Below are 15,031 nucleotides of genomic sequence, written 5' to 3' on the forward strand. Positions count from 1 at the left end.
ACACATCCGCCGCAATAAACGCAATCGATTTAGAGGCCACATTTGCCTTCTGTATCTGCTTCTTATCATGTTGTTTACCTGATTTATTAGCAGTGTTCTTCGGACACTGTGCCTTTTTATGGCCATTTTCTCCGCATGAAAAACATTTGAACTTTGGTTTCATTTCGCCTGTGAAAGCCGTTTCTCCTACTTCCGCCTCCCTATTTTGACCACATCGTTTCGCCTCCACGTCTAAATATTTTTTCCGTACAAGATCCATCGTCAGATTATCCGACACAGCATCCATGGCTGTTTTGACTGCATCATACGACGATGGCATCGTGAGCGTCAAATGGCATATGATATCCTCCTCCTACATCGTCGTACCAGCACCTTTTATTTCACAAACAAGCTGATCAAATCTTAGAAAATGGTCCTGAAGCCGGTCGCTCTCATTGAATCTCATGGACAGTAGTTGGCGTATTAGCAAAAAGCGATTTGTTATGCTTTTCCGCTCAAAAATATTGTGCAATCCTTCCCAAATTTGATTAGGGCTAACATTGTCCTTCACATATTCGAGGTGGCTGTCCGCAATACCTTGAATAAGAATGAAACGGCACTTGTTATCCTGACGGACACGAGCGGCTCTTCTGGCTTCATCCTCCGCCTTAACCTCAACCGTCACATCTTCGAGAGTGTTCTACAAATTCTCTTCATCGGCAGCCTTTTCAACGCAATGGAGAACCTCCAACTGCTACATGTACGCCTTCATCCGGAAGCACCAATTATTGAAGCCGGTACCATCAAAAGGCCTTATCCGCAAGAATTTCACTTCATCCTCCATCGCGAACGAGAAAAAAATGGAAAAACAAAGTTCCCCGAACAATTTTACAATACACGATTATACTAGCACGCTGGGCCCATAATCTAACAAAAGGAAAGGGACAAGATAAAAAAGCGCGTATTGTTCTATTGCATAGTTATATACGAATGATATTTTATTCTCTCATCATACACGGTAAATCAATGTAAGTCAGTTGGTGAAACATATTACACAGTAATTCAAATGATATCAGTGTTCGGTTAATAGATTCACCGCACTTTTCATTGCTTTTGCCTCACTTGTACCACTAGATCGTTCCTTTCTTCACTCGAATTCATCGAGTAGCTAGAATTTCACCAATTCCATGGTTAAATTCGCATCTGGACGACTCTCAAAGGCCGTCACCAGTCCACAGTATGAATCCGGCAAGCTCCGAAGGATCATCGCATCGCAATATGCCAGGCTCATTAGTTTGACACATATTGCCCCGGGTACACACATGTCATAGTAATGGGATACAATATGCTAGAGCGAGACCCCATGTTTCAGTCCATGAATACATGGAGACAGTAGCGCTTTGCTCTCCCCCAGTGAGCAAATTTTCTGGCAGAGACCGCTCTTGGTTTGGCAGCCCTGTCAGATTTCTACACGTATCCTGTCGGGTTAGTTGAGCTAGGGCGAACTCGGTTTCGCTCGCATTTTCTGGCAAATTTTGACAGGAACCGAGCTAAACTTTGGCATAACTCGGACATAAACTGTGCAAAGATCCTGGCAATTCCTACCTGGTAGAATTTAGCACGAATCGAGCAAAACATCTGACAAAGATGTGGCAGGAAGCGTGCAGCGATTTTGGCCGTACATATCTGGCTCGATTCTGGCTAAAAGTGAGCAGCATCGGTTGGTTTAACCGTTTCTGTCAGAAACGGTTGTTGCATTTGAGCGAATTCGTTGCCAGAATTCTCGCACGAATCGCGCAAAATGCTCGCAGAAACTCTGCCAGCATCAATTTCGCTTTGCTCAACTTTTGCTAACTTTCTGCTTGCCACGCTGACCGGGCTCTAGTAGTTATAATCTCTTTTTCTCTTTCCCTATTCTCTTTGGTTAAACGTTGAGCTGATTCTACTACACGCAAAAATTTATTTATGCATCGATAGCATACGTTTCTATCTGCCTCTCGTTTATTCTGCTGTTAATTTAATTTTATGCATTGGACATATTCGGTCTATCCACTCATTGAATGCTTACTAGAAGTATTTGTTAGAAAATACATACCGTACCGTTAGAAAATACATACCGTACCGTTAGAAAATACATACCGGTGTACCACACCGGTTCCACTGAAGCCCCCCGGTGTGGCACATCACAAAATCGCAAACTGGCGATGACAAAAGTGACACCCTTCAAGTTGCAGTGCAGCCAATCACTCAACCGCTGCTTCCGGTCGTGACAACTCTCCCGCCAACCAAAACACACCACTACACTCTTGTTTCACTCTCTCGTTTTCTCATAAAATTCGCAACCATATGCCATCGGCAGAGTGAGTGACGGGTGACGTTCGCCTGTGCCCTTTGCTCAGCTCAGTCCACATTTTGCATTTCGATCGTCTGCTTGTGTTTTTCGAAGAGTTTTTGCTGTAAGTAGACTTTCCTCAAAGTCGTGGGTAAAAATAAGTTAATCCGTTTTCCCGGAAAATTAACAATAAATTCCAGCTTTGTTTACCGTCCGGGTGTTGCAAAGATATTGTCAAGCTTGAATTCAATGCAGTCCGGCCGGAATGAGTGCTATTTTGCGGTGCAAAGGTAGTTTTGGCGTTGCATTGCGTGCGCAAAGTGAAGGATTTCCATTTTTCTCGGCCTGCTGCTCGGTTTGGCTGTGCGGTTGAGTCAGCGGGAGAGCGTGTTGCAACGGTGGTGTGTGTATTTGGCGCGAGAGTGAGAGACTAGCCAAATGTTGATCGGATTTTGAACAAACCGGCGAAAACGGTGTATGTATAGTAAAGTGAAGTAACGGAAAGTGGAAAAGCAAAGGGAAGCGCGCGCCTTTAGGCCTGTGGAGGAGTGATAGCTCGCTTGGAAGGATCTTTGGAACGACGATCAACGGATCTTTGCTGATATTGTGCTTGAGTACGATCAGCTTAGCGTCAATAGCTTTTCAGTATCTGTAAATTATTGTGAAATTTAGGATTATTGGTCACGAAGTGTTGGGTTAATGAAAATTTAATGCGAGATAGTTTGTCGGAATTTCCTATGTGAAACGAGTAAGAAAATGGAATACGCTTTTTTGTTGCATCAAAAAGAGCGAGAAAATTGACGTCAAATTACGTAGCGGAAAGAGTAACTGAGAGCGGTTCGAAGGAAATTTCTCGATTGCGCTGGCTCCGCGTTTTGTCAGAAAATTGACGTTTTTGGTTCTGGAACAAACGCTGAAATTGATGCTAAAAGTATCACCCATCACGTAAGTGGTTTAACGTTTTTTATTTCTATCACACAGGTCAAAAATTGGACACAAGCTTAGTCGATTTGGAGCTGACAGCTGCAAAGGAGACGCAAATACATTCTTATCGCAAGCTCTTTCACATTTCAATTACCGAACCAGGTAGACAGAAGAGTTGTAACGATGGCCGAAAGTGATATGCCAACGTTCAAGTGCGTCCTGGTGGGAGATGGAGGTACCGGTAAAACCACATTCGTCAAACGCCACATGACCGGTGAGTTTGAAAAGAAATACGTCGCGACTCTCGGTGTCGAAGTGCACCCGCTGGTGTTTCACACAAACCGTGGTGCGATACGGTTCAACGTCTGGGACACGGCTGGGCAGGAGAAGTTTGGTGGACTACGAGATGGTTACTACATTCAGGGTCAGTGCGCCATCATCATGTTCGATGTGACGTCCCGAGTAACCTACAAAAATGTCCCCAACTGGCACAGAGATTTAGTGCGAGTGTGTGAAAATATTCCGATTGTGCTATGCGGAAACAAGGTCGATATCAAGGATCGAAAAGTCAAAGCAAAAGCTATTGTGTTTCACCGGAAGAAGAATCTACAGGTAAGAACGATTTGCTTATAGATTTATTGTTATTAGGCGTACCCTTGACTTGATTATGATCTTTCGTTTGTAATCGAGGGGCTAATGTACGCTAGAACATGTCGCTGTTGATAATGACGATCTTGCTGTTTATTTGATTCTACCCCTTGCGCCGGGTTCAATTGTGCCAAAGTGAGATCGCACAGATCGATTTTTCTAATTTTAATTTGCATTATCCTGTGGAAACATTTTTCTTACATCTTATTTCTCTTTCGCAGTACTACGACATTTCCGCCAAGTCAAATTACAACTTCGAAAAACCATTCCTCTGGCTGGCCCGCAAACTGGTTGGCGATCCGAACCTGGAGTTCGTTGCCATGCCCGCTCTGCTACCGCCAGAGGTCAAAATGGACAAGGACTGGCAGCAGCAGATCGAAAAGGATCTGCAAGAGGCGCAGGCTACCGCGTTGCCGGATGAGGATGAGGATCTGTAAACGTCAACATAAAATAAATTATACATTAAACGTGAGCGGAATCCAGTAAAAAATAACCGAAAGAAAGCCTGATGAAAAAGGAAGGGTTGCGAGAGAAATAACGCTCGTTTAACATTTAAGCAAAAATAAACAAAACTAATGTAATGATATGAGAAGTAATTATTAATAATTATTGAGGAGTATGATCGAATGATGTTGAGACAAAAACAAACTGTAACATGGATAGAGATCGTCGGTATCTCGATTTTTGCTAAGAAGAAAGCGATGAAAAATGAAGTGCAGAGCCGTTGCGTGATTTAGACTGTAAATTGCTAACATTCACTCTGTAACACATACTATATGCACTATCAAAACTACAATTTGCGAAGTAACTTGGTTATTCTTGGCTTCTTGAAGCCAATAAATTATTGTTCGTTTATGTTTTTAATTATTTTGGTTAAAATCAGTAAGAGAGCAGCTGTGTTTGCCGTTTCTGCTTCTTGATTGTATGTACCGTTGCAATTAGAGTTTCTGTAAGTACTCAATTCTAGTTATTTTCCGAGTAGAAGATTCTTAATCAGAAATGATTTTTGAGTGAAATTGAAGTATGGCAAATGCTATTTGAAAGGAACGCAACTATAATTAATGTAAATTAATTTATACAAATATATTCTTTCCCAGTAACACAAGTTTATCTTTACCTTTACAACTCTTTCGTGTGTGCGCAGGATAGATTCGAAAATTGGCTTGAAAGTTGTATCTAGTTTTTCTACATCCATGTTAGCTGTACATTATCATTTCACAGAACATTAGGGTCCTCTTACGCAAAGTACATCTTTTAGCCATACGAAATCTCTTGCTTTGTTCAACGATACGAAACAAAAACGATGTGCAGATCTAGTTAGAGTGTAGTAGAAAACAAATATTACACTAATTCAGTAGGTGAATCGGAAATAATGAGTAGTACATGAGTATGAATGAAAAGTTTGAATAAAAAATAAATTTCATTTTAATGTGACGCCCAAACTTTTGTCGTTTGTTAAACCGAAAGTCAACTAAAAGTACCTCAAAGTAGCCTTTCTCATTAAATTTTAAGGTTTTTAGCTTTGTGCGATTACCAGGGATACGGGCTTTTGAGCCGAGCGATCACCATGAGTCACATGAGCTGACACGTGTCGATCACATGTTAATCGCGGGATTTTCGTGATAACTATTGTTTTTTCAAGGCTCAAGAAACGGTGGCTGAGCGTGTATAAGAAAAGAACGTTTGAAACAACGGATTGTTCTGACAGTCACTTTAGGTGAGATGACACAAATCTCACGTGACTAAGGCGATAGGAAATTTTCGAGTCACTTCACTTAAAGTGAAAGATGTCACCGAAGCGATAAATTTTGTCGCATTAGATACATTCCACGTACTTCTATCGCTTACTTTATGAAAATAAACCTGTTATTATAAGTAAAAGTTATTCTGAAATATATTGGTATAAGTTTAATTGTGAGTGAATGGGGAACAGTGAGTCTAGTTATGTAAGAAATGCAAACTAGGCTCGATGGAACTATCCAAGTCAATCTTGGATATTACATACATTTGGAGCAACATCAGATGTTGCTTCAAACTGTTCTCAACCCCTATTCGGCAGTTCTCACGGTGCCACCCGCGTTACGGCTTGGTAGGGCCAAACTGGTGTCGAGGGGTGTCAATTAACGTTGCAGGACGTATTAGTGATGGTCACATCGCTAGCTTTTCTGCATTAGATTCGTCAGACAGTCTTAGTTGATTATAGGATTAGGGAATATATTTAATGTCATAAATAATTTCTTTTTCCCTTTAGAAAGTTGTTATTCGAGCTTGTAGAACTCCTTGAGCCTCTCATATATAAGTTCCGTCAGAAATTGAGGATTAGATGAAAGAGATCTCTTCTATGACACGGTCGACTGGCGGCATCGAAATGCCGGAGTAGATGAGCAGCGGTAAGCGAGTTTTTCAAGAGGGAGATGGCGCTGTGCCTGTGCCCTTCGACTGGCATGGTCCATTCTCATTGGTTCGGAAGTCTTCGTGGTTGGTTCGTAGATATTGTGACATCTCAGCGCTTAAAATAAAGCATCCAGTCGCATCCCAATGTCGTATGTACAGGTCTGGCGAAGATGGCACTTTGGTATTCGTAAGATGAATCTTACATGAGTGGTGTGAGTGATCACAGTATAAATCGACTTGCTTTCGTCATACCGGTCGTTCCGCTCCCATTGAATCGTGTGATCGCTATGACGTCGACCCGTTGTACTTCTGGATTGTTTACATATTTTTGGTTGCCAACACAAGCAAACCGTGTGTTCTGCCACACCTATATATACCTCATTGGTCGCATCCGTCGTATACACAAGAATTCCTTTCATTTGACATTTAGCCGTGGCCGAATCCTATCTTTCCTACTGTGCTGTCCTACCCTGCGACTGCTCTTATTTACCCGAGGGGTATGTATTCTACAACTCCTCCTTTTTTTGAAACAAATCTAGAGAAAATTTTCAATAGGACGTAAGTAACAATGAGAGATTCTCTTTGGGGTCTTTCTCTTCTGTTCATTACTCGGCAATTTCAACATTTACAGTCGTGATTCGCTGGTTGGGCCACAGCCTTGTCCAACTAACGAATTTGATTCGCTAGTTGGACCGACTGACAAATGTCAAAAACTCTCCAAAGGAGATGTTGGCAGTGTAAATGCATCTGTTCGCATCTCTATATATTGTCAGATTGATTGTCAAAGTAAATCTGACACGAGATTTTGACGTTCAGATGCTTTTTAGTTGAACAATGGTCCAACTAGCGGAGGTCCAACTAAAAAGCGGTCCAGTTAAAAAGTGTCCAACCAGCGAATCACGACTGTACCACTCTACTCTTTGCATAATATTCTAGTAAAAACCGTCGGCTTTCGATATGTACTGGAATATTAGTGCAAAGTGTTGTAATGACGTCTTAATAAACGAAAGAGAAAGTAAACAAAGAGAGGCTCTCAATGTTACTTATGTCCTATTGAAAATTTTCTCTAGAAATATGCTATCAAACTGTGAAATTTTTGAAGCGCGCTGGCTGCTTGGTATCTCTACGAGGACTCTTCTCTAGTTGTGTGGATCTCTCTATTTCTTGTGCATGTTCTACCTGTACCCAGGCTTGTTATTTGCTCACACAAAGAGCGAATTACAGCGAAAGCTTCATATAAAAATTGATAGTTGGTAGTTTGATGGGTTCCAGCAGACGAGACAAGTTGGATTCGAGTAAATCCTTTCTTGAGCATATTTTCTCATCTTAAAGATCCGAAATATGCAAAAAATTTAATTTTTTTTTTAACTTTTGCTCTGTCAGACCGCCTTAAGCGAATAGTTTAAGCTAAACAATCAGGGAAGGTTATGAGGCTATATCTGGGGACCAAAGAAGAATATTTTAAGAGCTTCGGTGTCTTAAACAGAAAGCAAAATATATGTCCCGATTTCATCAATGTCCCCAGTTTATCAGCCTAAAATTCACCAAGGGGCTGATAAAAACGGGTCTTCACTGCATTTAAATTTTTTAATCTTAAGATATTAAAATTTTTGGATTTCTAAATTATTAAATTTGAATATTTTAAATTTTTTTATTTCTGATTTTTGGATTTTCAAATTCTCAGTCTTTTTGATTTGAAAATGCTTGGAATCGTTGAAATTATAAATTTCTTGATTTCAAAATTTTTCTAATTTTGGGTTTTTTAATTTTGATGACTGTTTCCAGCGTTTTGAGGTAACAGGAAGTCGCCCTCTTGGATTTCAAAGAAGAGTCAATTATTATCTTGCGCCATCTACAAACTTCGCAATCTGCAAATCTTAAATAGGAAAACTTTGTTCAAAAGTACAGTGGAGACCCGATTTGATCAGCCCCCGATTTTGTCAGCTTCTTGACCCGATTTTGTCAGCCTCCTTTCTCGAGTGTTTTTGCTTGACCGCAAAACTGAGTCTGGTTGTAAACCCAAACGCTATCACTTCATACATTTTAATAGCAGTCAGGGTTAGAACATGACTCAGTTTCGTTTCAAGCAAAAATGATATATTTGTCAACAACCAGGACTCGCAAATAGCACAAATATCCTACGTTACGGAAACAAAAACAACCTGAAAGTAAAATCGGAAGAAATCCTAGCTATCCCGGCATATAATCAATTCCGCACCGGTTGGAGAACAAATCTGTCCGCTGTCTCATACGCGCCTCTGGTCAAGCCGTTCAAGCCTGGGTAGAAGCAAAAGTTATTGACGATATTATTTTTCCTTTCTGAGTGGACGAACATTTTACAAGAATCATTTTACACAGAAAACTTGGATTACCTAGCAGTAGGTAATTTTAAATCTGTGCATCCCACTTCCTCCAACGAAAAACGAAAGAGAGGGAGTCCAAATTTATCCAAAAATAATGAGATATTCCCCAAAGCCGACTAAACTTCATCCCATTAATTTTGAGTAAAAAAATCATTCCCTCTCCCTCATTTTTCGGCAGTGAAATAAGGACAGCAAATTAAAATTACCTACTGGTAGGTAATGGATTTTAAGTGTGTACCTGCTTTGGTTCCCTCACACGTTCTCTCTCTCTGTTCGAGCCGGTCGGTGGAGAAGCAGAAAAAAGTCGGAGAGTCTGTTCGAGGAATATCGTTGGCAACGATTCTTTTTTGCGTCGGACGCCTGACATGCTACCAACACCATCACATCAGCAACCCGAGCGAATCCGAAGATGAAAAAGTCGGGTCGGATCGGATCGGTCTAGTGTGGATAGACCTTAAAAATAGAGCAGCACAAAAACACAGCGATGTGCAGAACGACCGCACAAAGAGAAACACGAAAACGAAAAAGAGTAAGATCTGTGCACCAGAGCTAAAAATATTCAAATTCATTGAATGAAAATTGATCATATTCAGCCGCATTCATATTTCAATATTCAGTGACGCAGCTGAAAACGTCAAAAGAACAAATTGCCCATTCATTCATGCAGATTTTCATTCGTCTCTGATTATTACACGAAGCGACCGTGCAGCAACGAATCAAACGCATCAAAGTAGGCCTTGGCACAATGTAAGCGATGATGATTGTTGTTTCATATGCTTCACCGGCATTTGAAAACATTTTCCTAGATAATTAGTGAAATGAATATATTGTGCGATATTCAACTGAATGAATAACATGGATATTTGAATGAATATTTTTTCTATTCATCGCGAGTCGCATCCGGTTCATTTTCAGCCGTCAAAAAAGAGCTTCGATTATTTTTAACTCTGCTGTGCACCAAGAGCTGCACAATTTCGTTCAAAGAGTCACCTTGAAGAGCCACTTTTTTGTGCCTCCCCTCACTGGAAAGCAGGTAGGAAAGCGAATCAAACTACAATTCAGATAAAGTTTGATCGGAAGAACGTTTTAAAAATGTTTTTTGGTTGCCTTCTCTACTTACGTGCGCGTGGGACCAAGATACACACTAAAGAGCCTCATTATTTCTACTCTTTGTGGCGTGCAGCCATGGAGTAGAATACACGTGTGGGAGCAACACGCATCGGAGTGAAGAGATTTATTGCGAAAGAGAAGAGCGGTGGTTCGCATGAAAAGTGCAAAGAGCGTTTGTTATTCTGCTCTTTATTTGCTCTGAGGTGCATAACACCTATCCCTGCGAGTCTTCCGCTTCCAAATCCTTAGTGCTGTAGTTATTATCTGTAAGCACTTTAAAATGAGATACATTTCGATGGATAATACGATCTGATAGTTTTGAACGAAGCTTTACCACAGCCTCTGTCCGCTAGATGATCGTTCATTCTTCTGGATTAAAGTTGGATGACAGTTTATTTTCTCTGAACGGTCTTTTCACCACGACCGTATCGCCTACCTGCAGTGATCTCGGTTTGGCATGACGACGGTAGTCTGCATACTGAGCACCTTTATATTTCTGAATACGATCATGATCTCGTAATTCTTCCACAGAATGTTGTGATTGGTAAAACAAACCTTGAAGTTCATCCTTGATGAGACGACCGAACATAAGAACCGCCGGGGCTACCCCAGTTGTTGAGTGAGTAGAAGAGTTGTACATAAGAATACCCATTCGTAGATCCCACTTCCAATCCGTCTCTTCTGCTTGACTGATTTTCAAATGCTTTGCTAGCATACCGTTGACTAGCTCCACCTCACCATTGGCCTGGGGATAATAGGGTGTGGTCTTCATTAGCTCTATACCGAACTATTTACAGAAAGAGTTTAGTTCCTCGCTGACGAATTGAGGGCCATTGTCCGTCTTCAATGTCTCCGGTATTCCAAACCGGCAAAAAGTCTCGTGTAGTGCCTTGATTGCCAGCATCGCTGTGATTCGATTCATTTCGATAACTTCAATGAATCGGCAAAAGTAATCCACAATAACTAACAAATTATGTCCTGATGGTAAAGGCTCTACAAAATCGGCTGCGATATCTACCGAAGCTCTTTCCGGCATTAGTGTCCTTTTTAGCGGTTCCGGAGGATCCAGTGAAGACACAATTACACACGATTTGATGTCCCGGGAAGCAAGCCCAGTGGCTCAGGTTTGCTAACGAGAAAGCGAAAACGAACTCTTATCTTTTGGCTCGGGAGCCAAACGCCTTGGACTATGCATCTTTATTTTGTAAGTGACGGATTGCCCACTACTCGGGTTCTTGTTTGCCTGGCGTACCCTTCTTTTCAGGGCGGCCTAGGTGCCTCTACCGGAATTTCGAATTTTCGTATGTAAACAAATTTTACCGTGTTTATTTATTCCGATCTCCACTGTTCTGCACACTTCGATGAGACTTTTTGTGGCGGATCTGACGGGAGGTTTCTTCCGACCGGCCGGGACAACAACGGTCGAGTTCTCGCGATTTACGTTGGCTGCTCCGGCAGCGGCCCTTGACTCTTAGCTAGGGAGGTGAGCTTGGCTACTTTGTTGAAACCTCCCTAGCGACGGTGGTGATAAATCCTCGGATCGTCTACTCGCCGTAAACGATCCCGGAAGTCACCGCAGTGATCTTCCCAGGAGGAACTTTTGTCCGCCCTGCTTCGTTCTCCTTGGCGATTAACTGTGGAGGAGAGCTTGGCTCGTTCGACGGATCCTCCACAGTGAGAACGGTCGGTGTTCGGTTCCTTATTAATTAGCCGGAGTAGTGAAATAACTCCTTTACAATTAGCTAACCCCTTTTGGCGAACCGACACTACACTATACACTGTGCCCGAACCACGAGCCGGCACTTTTCGACAGGGATTTTATCTGTCGCACGCGCGCACTTCACCTTCCGGTTAAACGTGGCGGCAAACTGTCCCGAAAACAAAATAAATATTCCGGACGTCTGTTCTAGGTCGTGGTCCGTCACTTTCTAGCCAAAACGCGATGGCCGCCTTTCGCAATCGACTATAACAAAACAAACATAAAAAACGCACAGCCGCATAGCTGTCATCGCTATGGCACAGCATAGTCAGACCAAAGTTGGGAGCGGTCGGTTGCTTCCCGGGTTTGCGCATTGCGTTTAAAGTTGGTATGGGATTTTATATGGGGAAATCAATTATTTTGCATTTACGTTAATAAAGATTGCGATTTCACTCAATATGAAAAACCAGCTTTATAAAACGATAATTCAAACCTTTGTTAACAACTTTGTCGAAGACGGCAACTAGCTACGAGTTTTCAAAAAATAGTTATAACGATTTTAAAACTTATGGTTCAATCTAAAGGCAGAAATTTATTATTTCTTCCAACACTGTCAGTACACCACGACACCGATACTTTAAACTTAAATAAATGAGAATATATTCATCGCAGAGACTTGGTATCTTTGAATGAAATGTTCAGAATGAATTGCTGAATAACATAGACGTAGTCAGAAAATGAAAAGAAGAGGGGGTGTGGCTTGTGTACTCCCCAGTTTCCTGTTTAGATTGTTTAGTATAACATAAAGAGCACATCTTCAACGCAGGTTCATACCGCCGAATTAAAAATTAATCTTACGTGTTTGAGTGCTACTATTTAAGAGCTCTACTGTTATCTCATTAAAAATGGTACAGCGGTTTATAAATTTTACATATTTTAAGACCCTATTTCTTAGCCGTTCAGAGCCAGAATTTTAAAAATTGCATATCCTTAGATTCCTTGAAGTCTCGGAATTGTTTCTATTGGCGTTTTTGTTTGAGAATCTGGAAACGAAACCAGAATAGTTATTTCAAACAATTTTTTTTAAAGAAAGTTAGATTCACGCAAAACAGAGGTGATGTTGGCGAACCAGAAATATACTTTAGGTTAGAGCCCAACGCGATTTCCACACCTGAGTTAGTTTTTGCCCCAAGCAAAAACAACACATAAATTTGTAGGTGTAAATTCTAAATATTGTAAATGTTATTTTCCACAACAAAGATTGTAGTAGGGTCTATCAAAATGTTAAGAAAGTTCAGTCGTTGACATTCACAAGGACGTAATGATTCTTTGTCTTATACAAAACAATCTAAAAAGGGACTGGGGAGTACACATACCCCCCCCCCCCCCCCCATTCCCATTCTTCTTTTCATTTTCTGACGACGTCTATGATATTCAGCAATTCATTCTGAACATTTCATTCAACGGTACCAAGTCTCTGCGACGAATACATTCTCATTTATTGAAGTTTTTAATGTCGATGTCAGTGGTGCACAGGCAGTGTTGGAAAAAGTAATCATTTTCTGCATTTGGATTTTACCATAAGTTTTAAAATCGTTATAACTATTTTTTGGAAACTCGTAGCTAGTTACGGTCTTCGACAAGGTTGTTAACAAAGGTTTGAACTATAGTTTTAAAAAGCTGCTTTTTTATATACAGTGAAATAGCGATCTTTATTAACGTAAATGCAAAATAATTAATTTCCCCATATAAAATTCCATGCAAACTTTGAAGGCTATTAGACTACTAACGTCTCCTTTGGAGAGTTTTTGACATCTGTCAGTCGGTCCAACTAACGAATCAAATTCGTTAGTTGGACAGAGGTGTGGCCCAACTAGCGAATCACGACTGTATTTCCACCCAGTGCTAAATTGTTACCCTGACGGGTTACAGTTTCCACCTTCCTTCGCCATCTGTAGCGACTTAGATTTCGAATCTGCCATCGTTGTTCCTAGAGCGACTATTTCTCCTAGCGACATTTTATCTCTTTTAAGAATCCCCATGCGTAGTGCATCGCAGTAGCCTTTCTCTGTAACCTGATCAACAATCATACCATCGAAATTATCCGGCGAGAAATCGCAGCATTTTACTTGGACTCGAAGCCTTAAGACACAATCGGACAATCTTTCATCTACCCTTTGTTTCATATGTCTAAACATCTCTCATAAACAAGTATTCTTTCTGGTTCAAAATGATCATCCCGCTTTTACCGCTACGTCGTAGTATGGTGGATCTGCCAATACGAGCGGAACGCGCTTAGCTTCCGGCAATTTATCGTATAACTCTTACAAATTTGGGAATAGCAGTTTGACTTTACGTTCCGTCTGATTGCCTATGCCACACACTTCAAAGTAACACCCCAATTGAGGCTTCCACTTCACCCATTCTGTCTCTAGACGATTTCCCTCTATGTTCATATCGAACGGCCTAACCGCTCGCAACAAGTCCATGTTGAAATCCTTATAGAAGAAAAAAATTGGCCTTTTAGTACGATTTTTTTATGTCATCTCTAGCTAGAATTATTTCCAAAGCTTGACCAACGTGAGCCAACCGTAAATGTACTACAGTCGTGCTTCACTGGTTGGACACTGTTTAACTGGACCGCTTTTTAGTTGGACCTCCGCTAGTTGGACCATAGTGAAACTAAAAAGCATGTGAACGTGAACACACAGATAACGGACGTTTAAGCTCGATTCGAATCGTGTGTAAATACCCGCTACTGAAATTTCGAAAAAATCAGGCGTCTGAAATACGTTTGGCAAACGTTTGTAGATGGCACAGTGATCGATGCAATGCAGTTAGAGTGCAGCCGTCAAATACGTGTAGCAAACAGTTGCGCAGATGGCAATAGTGAAACACGGATTTCCAACGTTTATCAATTTGAAAGTTTACACAGGTTTTTGAAGAAATTTAGTTCTAGCCTCAACGTCTGTTACGTGTGGTTAAAATCTCATGTCAAATGTATTTTGACAATCTATCTAACAATCTTTTACAGTACTAATGCTAGGGGCAGATCACTTGTGATGCATTTTTAAAAATCAGCTAAATTAAATGCATTTCTTTCCATCAAAATAGAAATTCGTAATGTATTTTGCGTTGCGTGTAAGACGTCAAAACCCTACAAAAACTTAGCCCTACATTCAACAAAACGTCGAACAAAGTGAATCAGCGTTAAACAAACTTTTATGCGAGGGAGTGCAAAGTTGATGCAAAAATGGAAATTAAATGCATTTTTTCTAATTTGATGCAAATTTGTTATACATTTCTAGAGTGATCTGCCCCTAGTACTAATGTCTTCTTTGGAGAGTTTTCAACATTTGTCAGTCGGTCCAACCTGCGTTTCAAATTCGTTAGTTGTGCAGAGGCTGTGGCCCAAGCAGCGAATCACGACTGTATTTTATGTACTTTTTCCCCCTCCGCTGTACTCTAGATCAAATAATTCTACGCCCATCTCTGTATTTATTCCTCTTTTTTGTGTTCCCAATCCATCACCTTGTACTTTTAAAAGCGAATTTGTCAAAACTGCCCTTCGAATCCAAAACA

At 40.9% G+C, this 15,031-nt stretch overlaps 1 protein-coding gene across 1 annotated transcript; it reads left to right on the forward strand.

Annotated features, from left to right (window-relative positions):
- The first annotated feature begins 2,317 nt into the window (after window positions 1-2,317).
- LOC131690411 (GTP-binding nuclear protein Ran) lies at window positions 2,318-5,317 on the forward strand. Its single transcript, XM_058976146.1, has 3 exons — window positions 2,318-2,435; window positions 3,293-3,847; window positions 4,105-5,317. The coding sequence occupies exons 2-3, from the start codon at window positions 3,419-3,421 to the stop codon at window positions 4,318-4,320; spliced, it is 645 nt and encodes a 214-aa protein (XP_058832129.1). The 5' UTR covers window positions 2,318-2,435; window positions 3,293-3,418; the 3' UTR covers window positions 4,321-5,317.
- Window positions 5,318-15,031: the final 9,714 nt, after the last annotated feature.

Source organism: Topomyia yanbarensis, chromosome 3 (genome assembly GCF_030247195.1).
Source record: "Topomyia yanbarensis strain Yona2022 chromosome 3, ASM3024719v1, whole genome shotgun sequence".
In the NCBI taxonomy this organism is placed as follows: Eukaryota; Metazoa; Arthropoda; class Insecta; order Diptera; family Culicidae; genus Topomyia; species Topomyia yanbarensis.

Coding starts and splice junctions, on each gene's coding strand:
- LOC131690411 (XM_058976146.1), top strand. CDS start 3,419: ATGGCCGAAAGTGATATGCCAACGTTCAAGTGCGTCCTGGTGGGAGAT. Junction 3,848..4,104: donor ACCGGAAGAAGAATCTACAG/GTAAGAACGATT, acceptor TCTCTTTCGCAG/TACTACGACATTTCCGCCAA.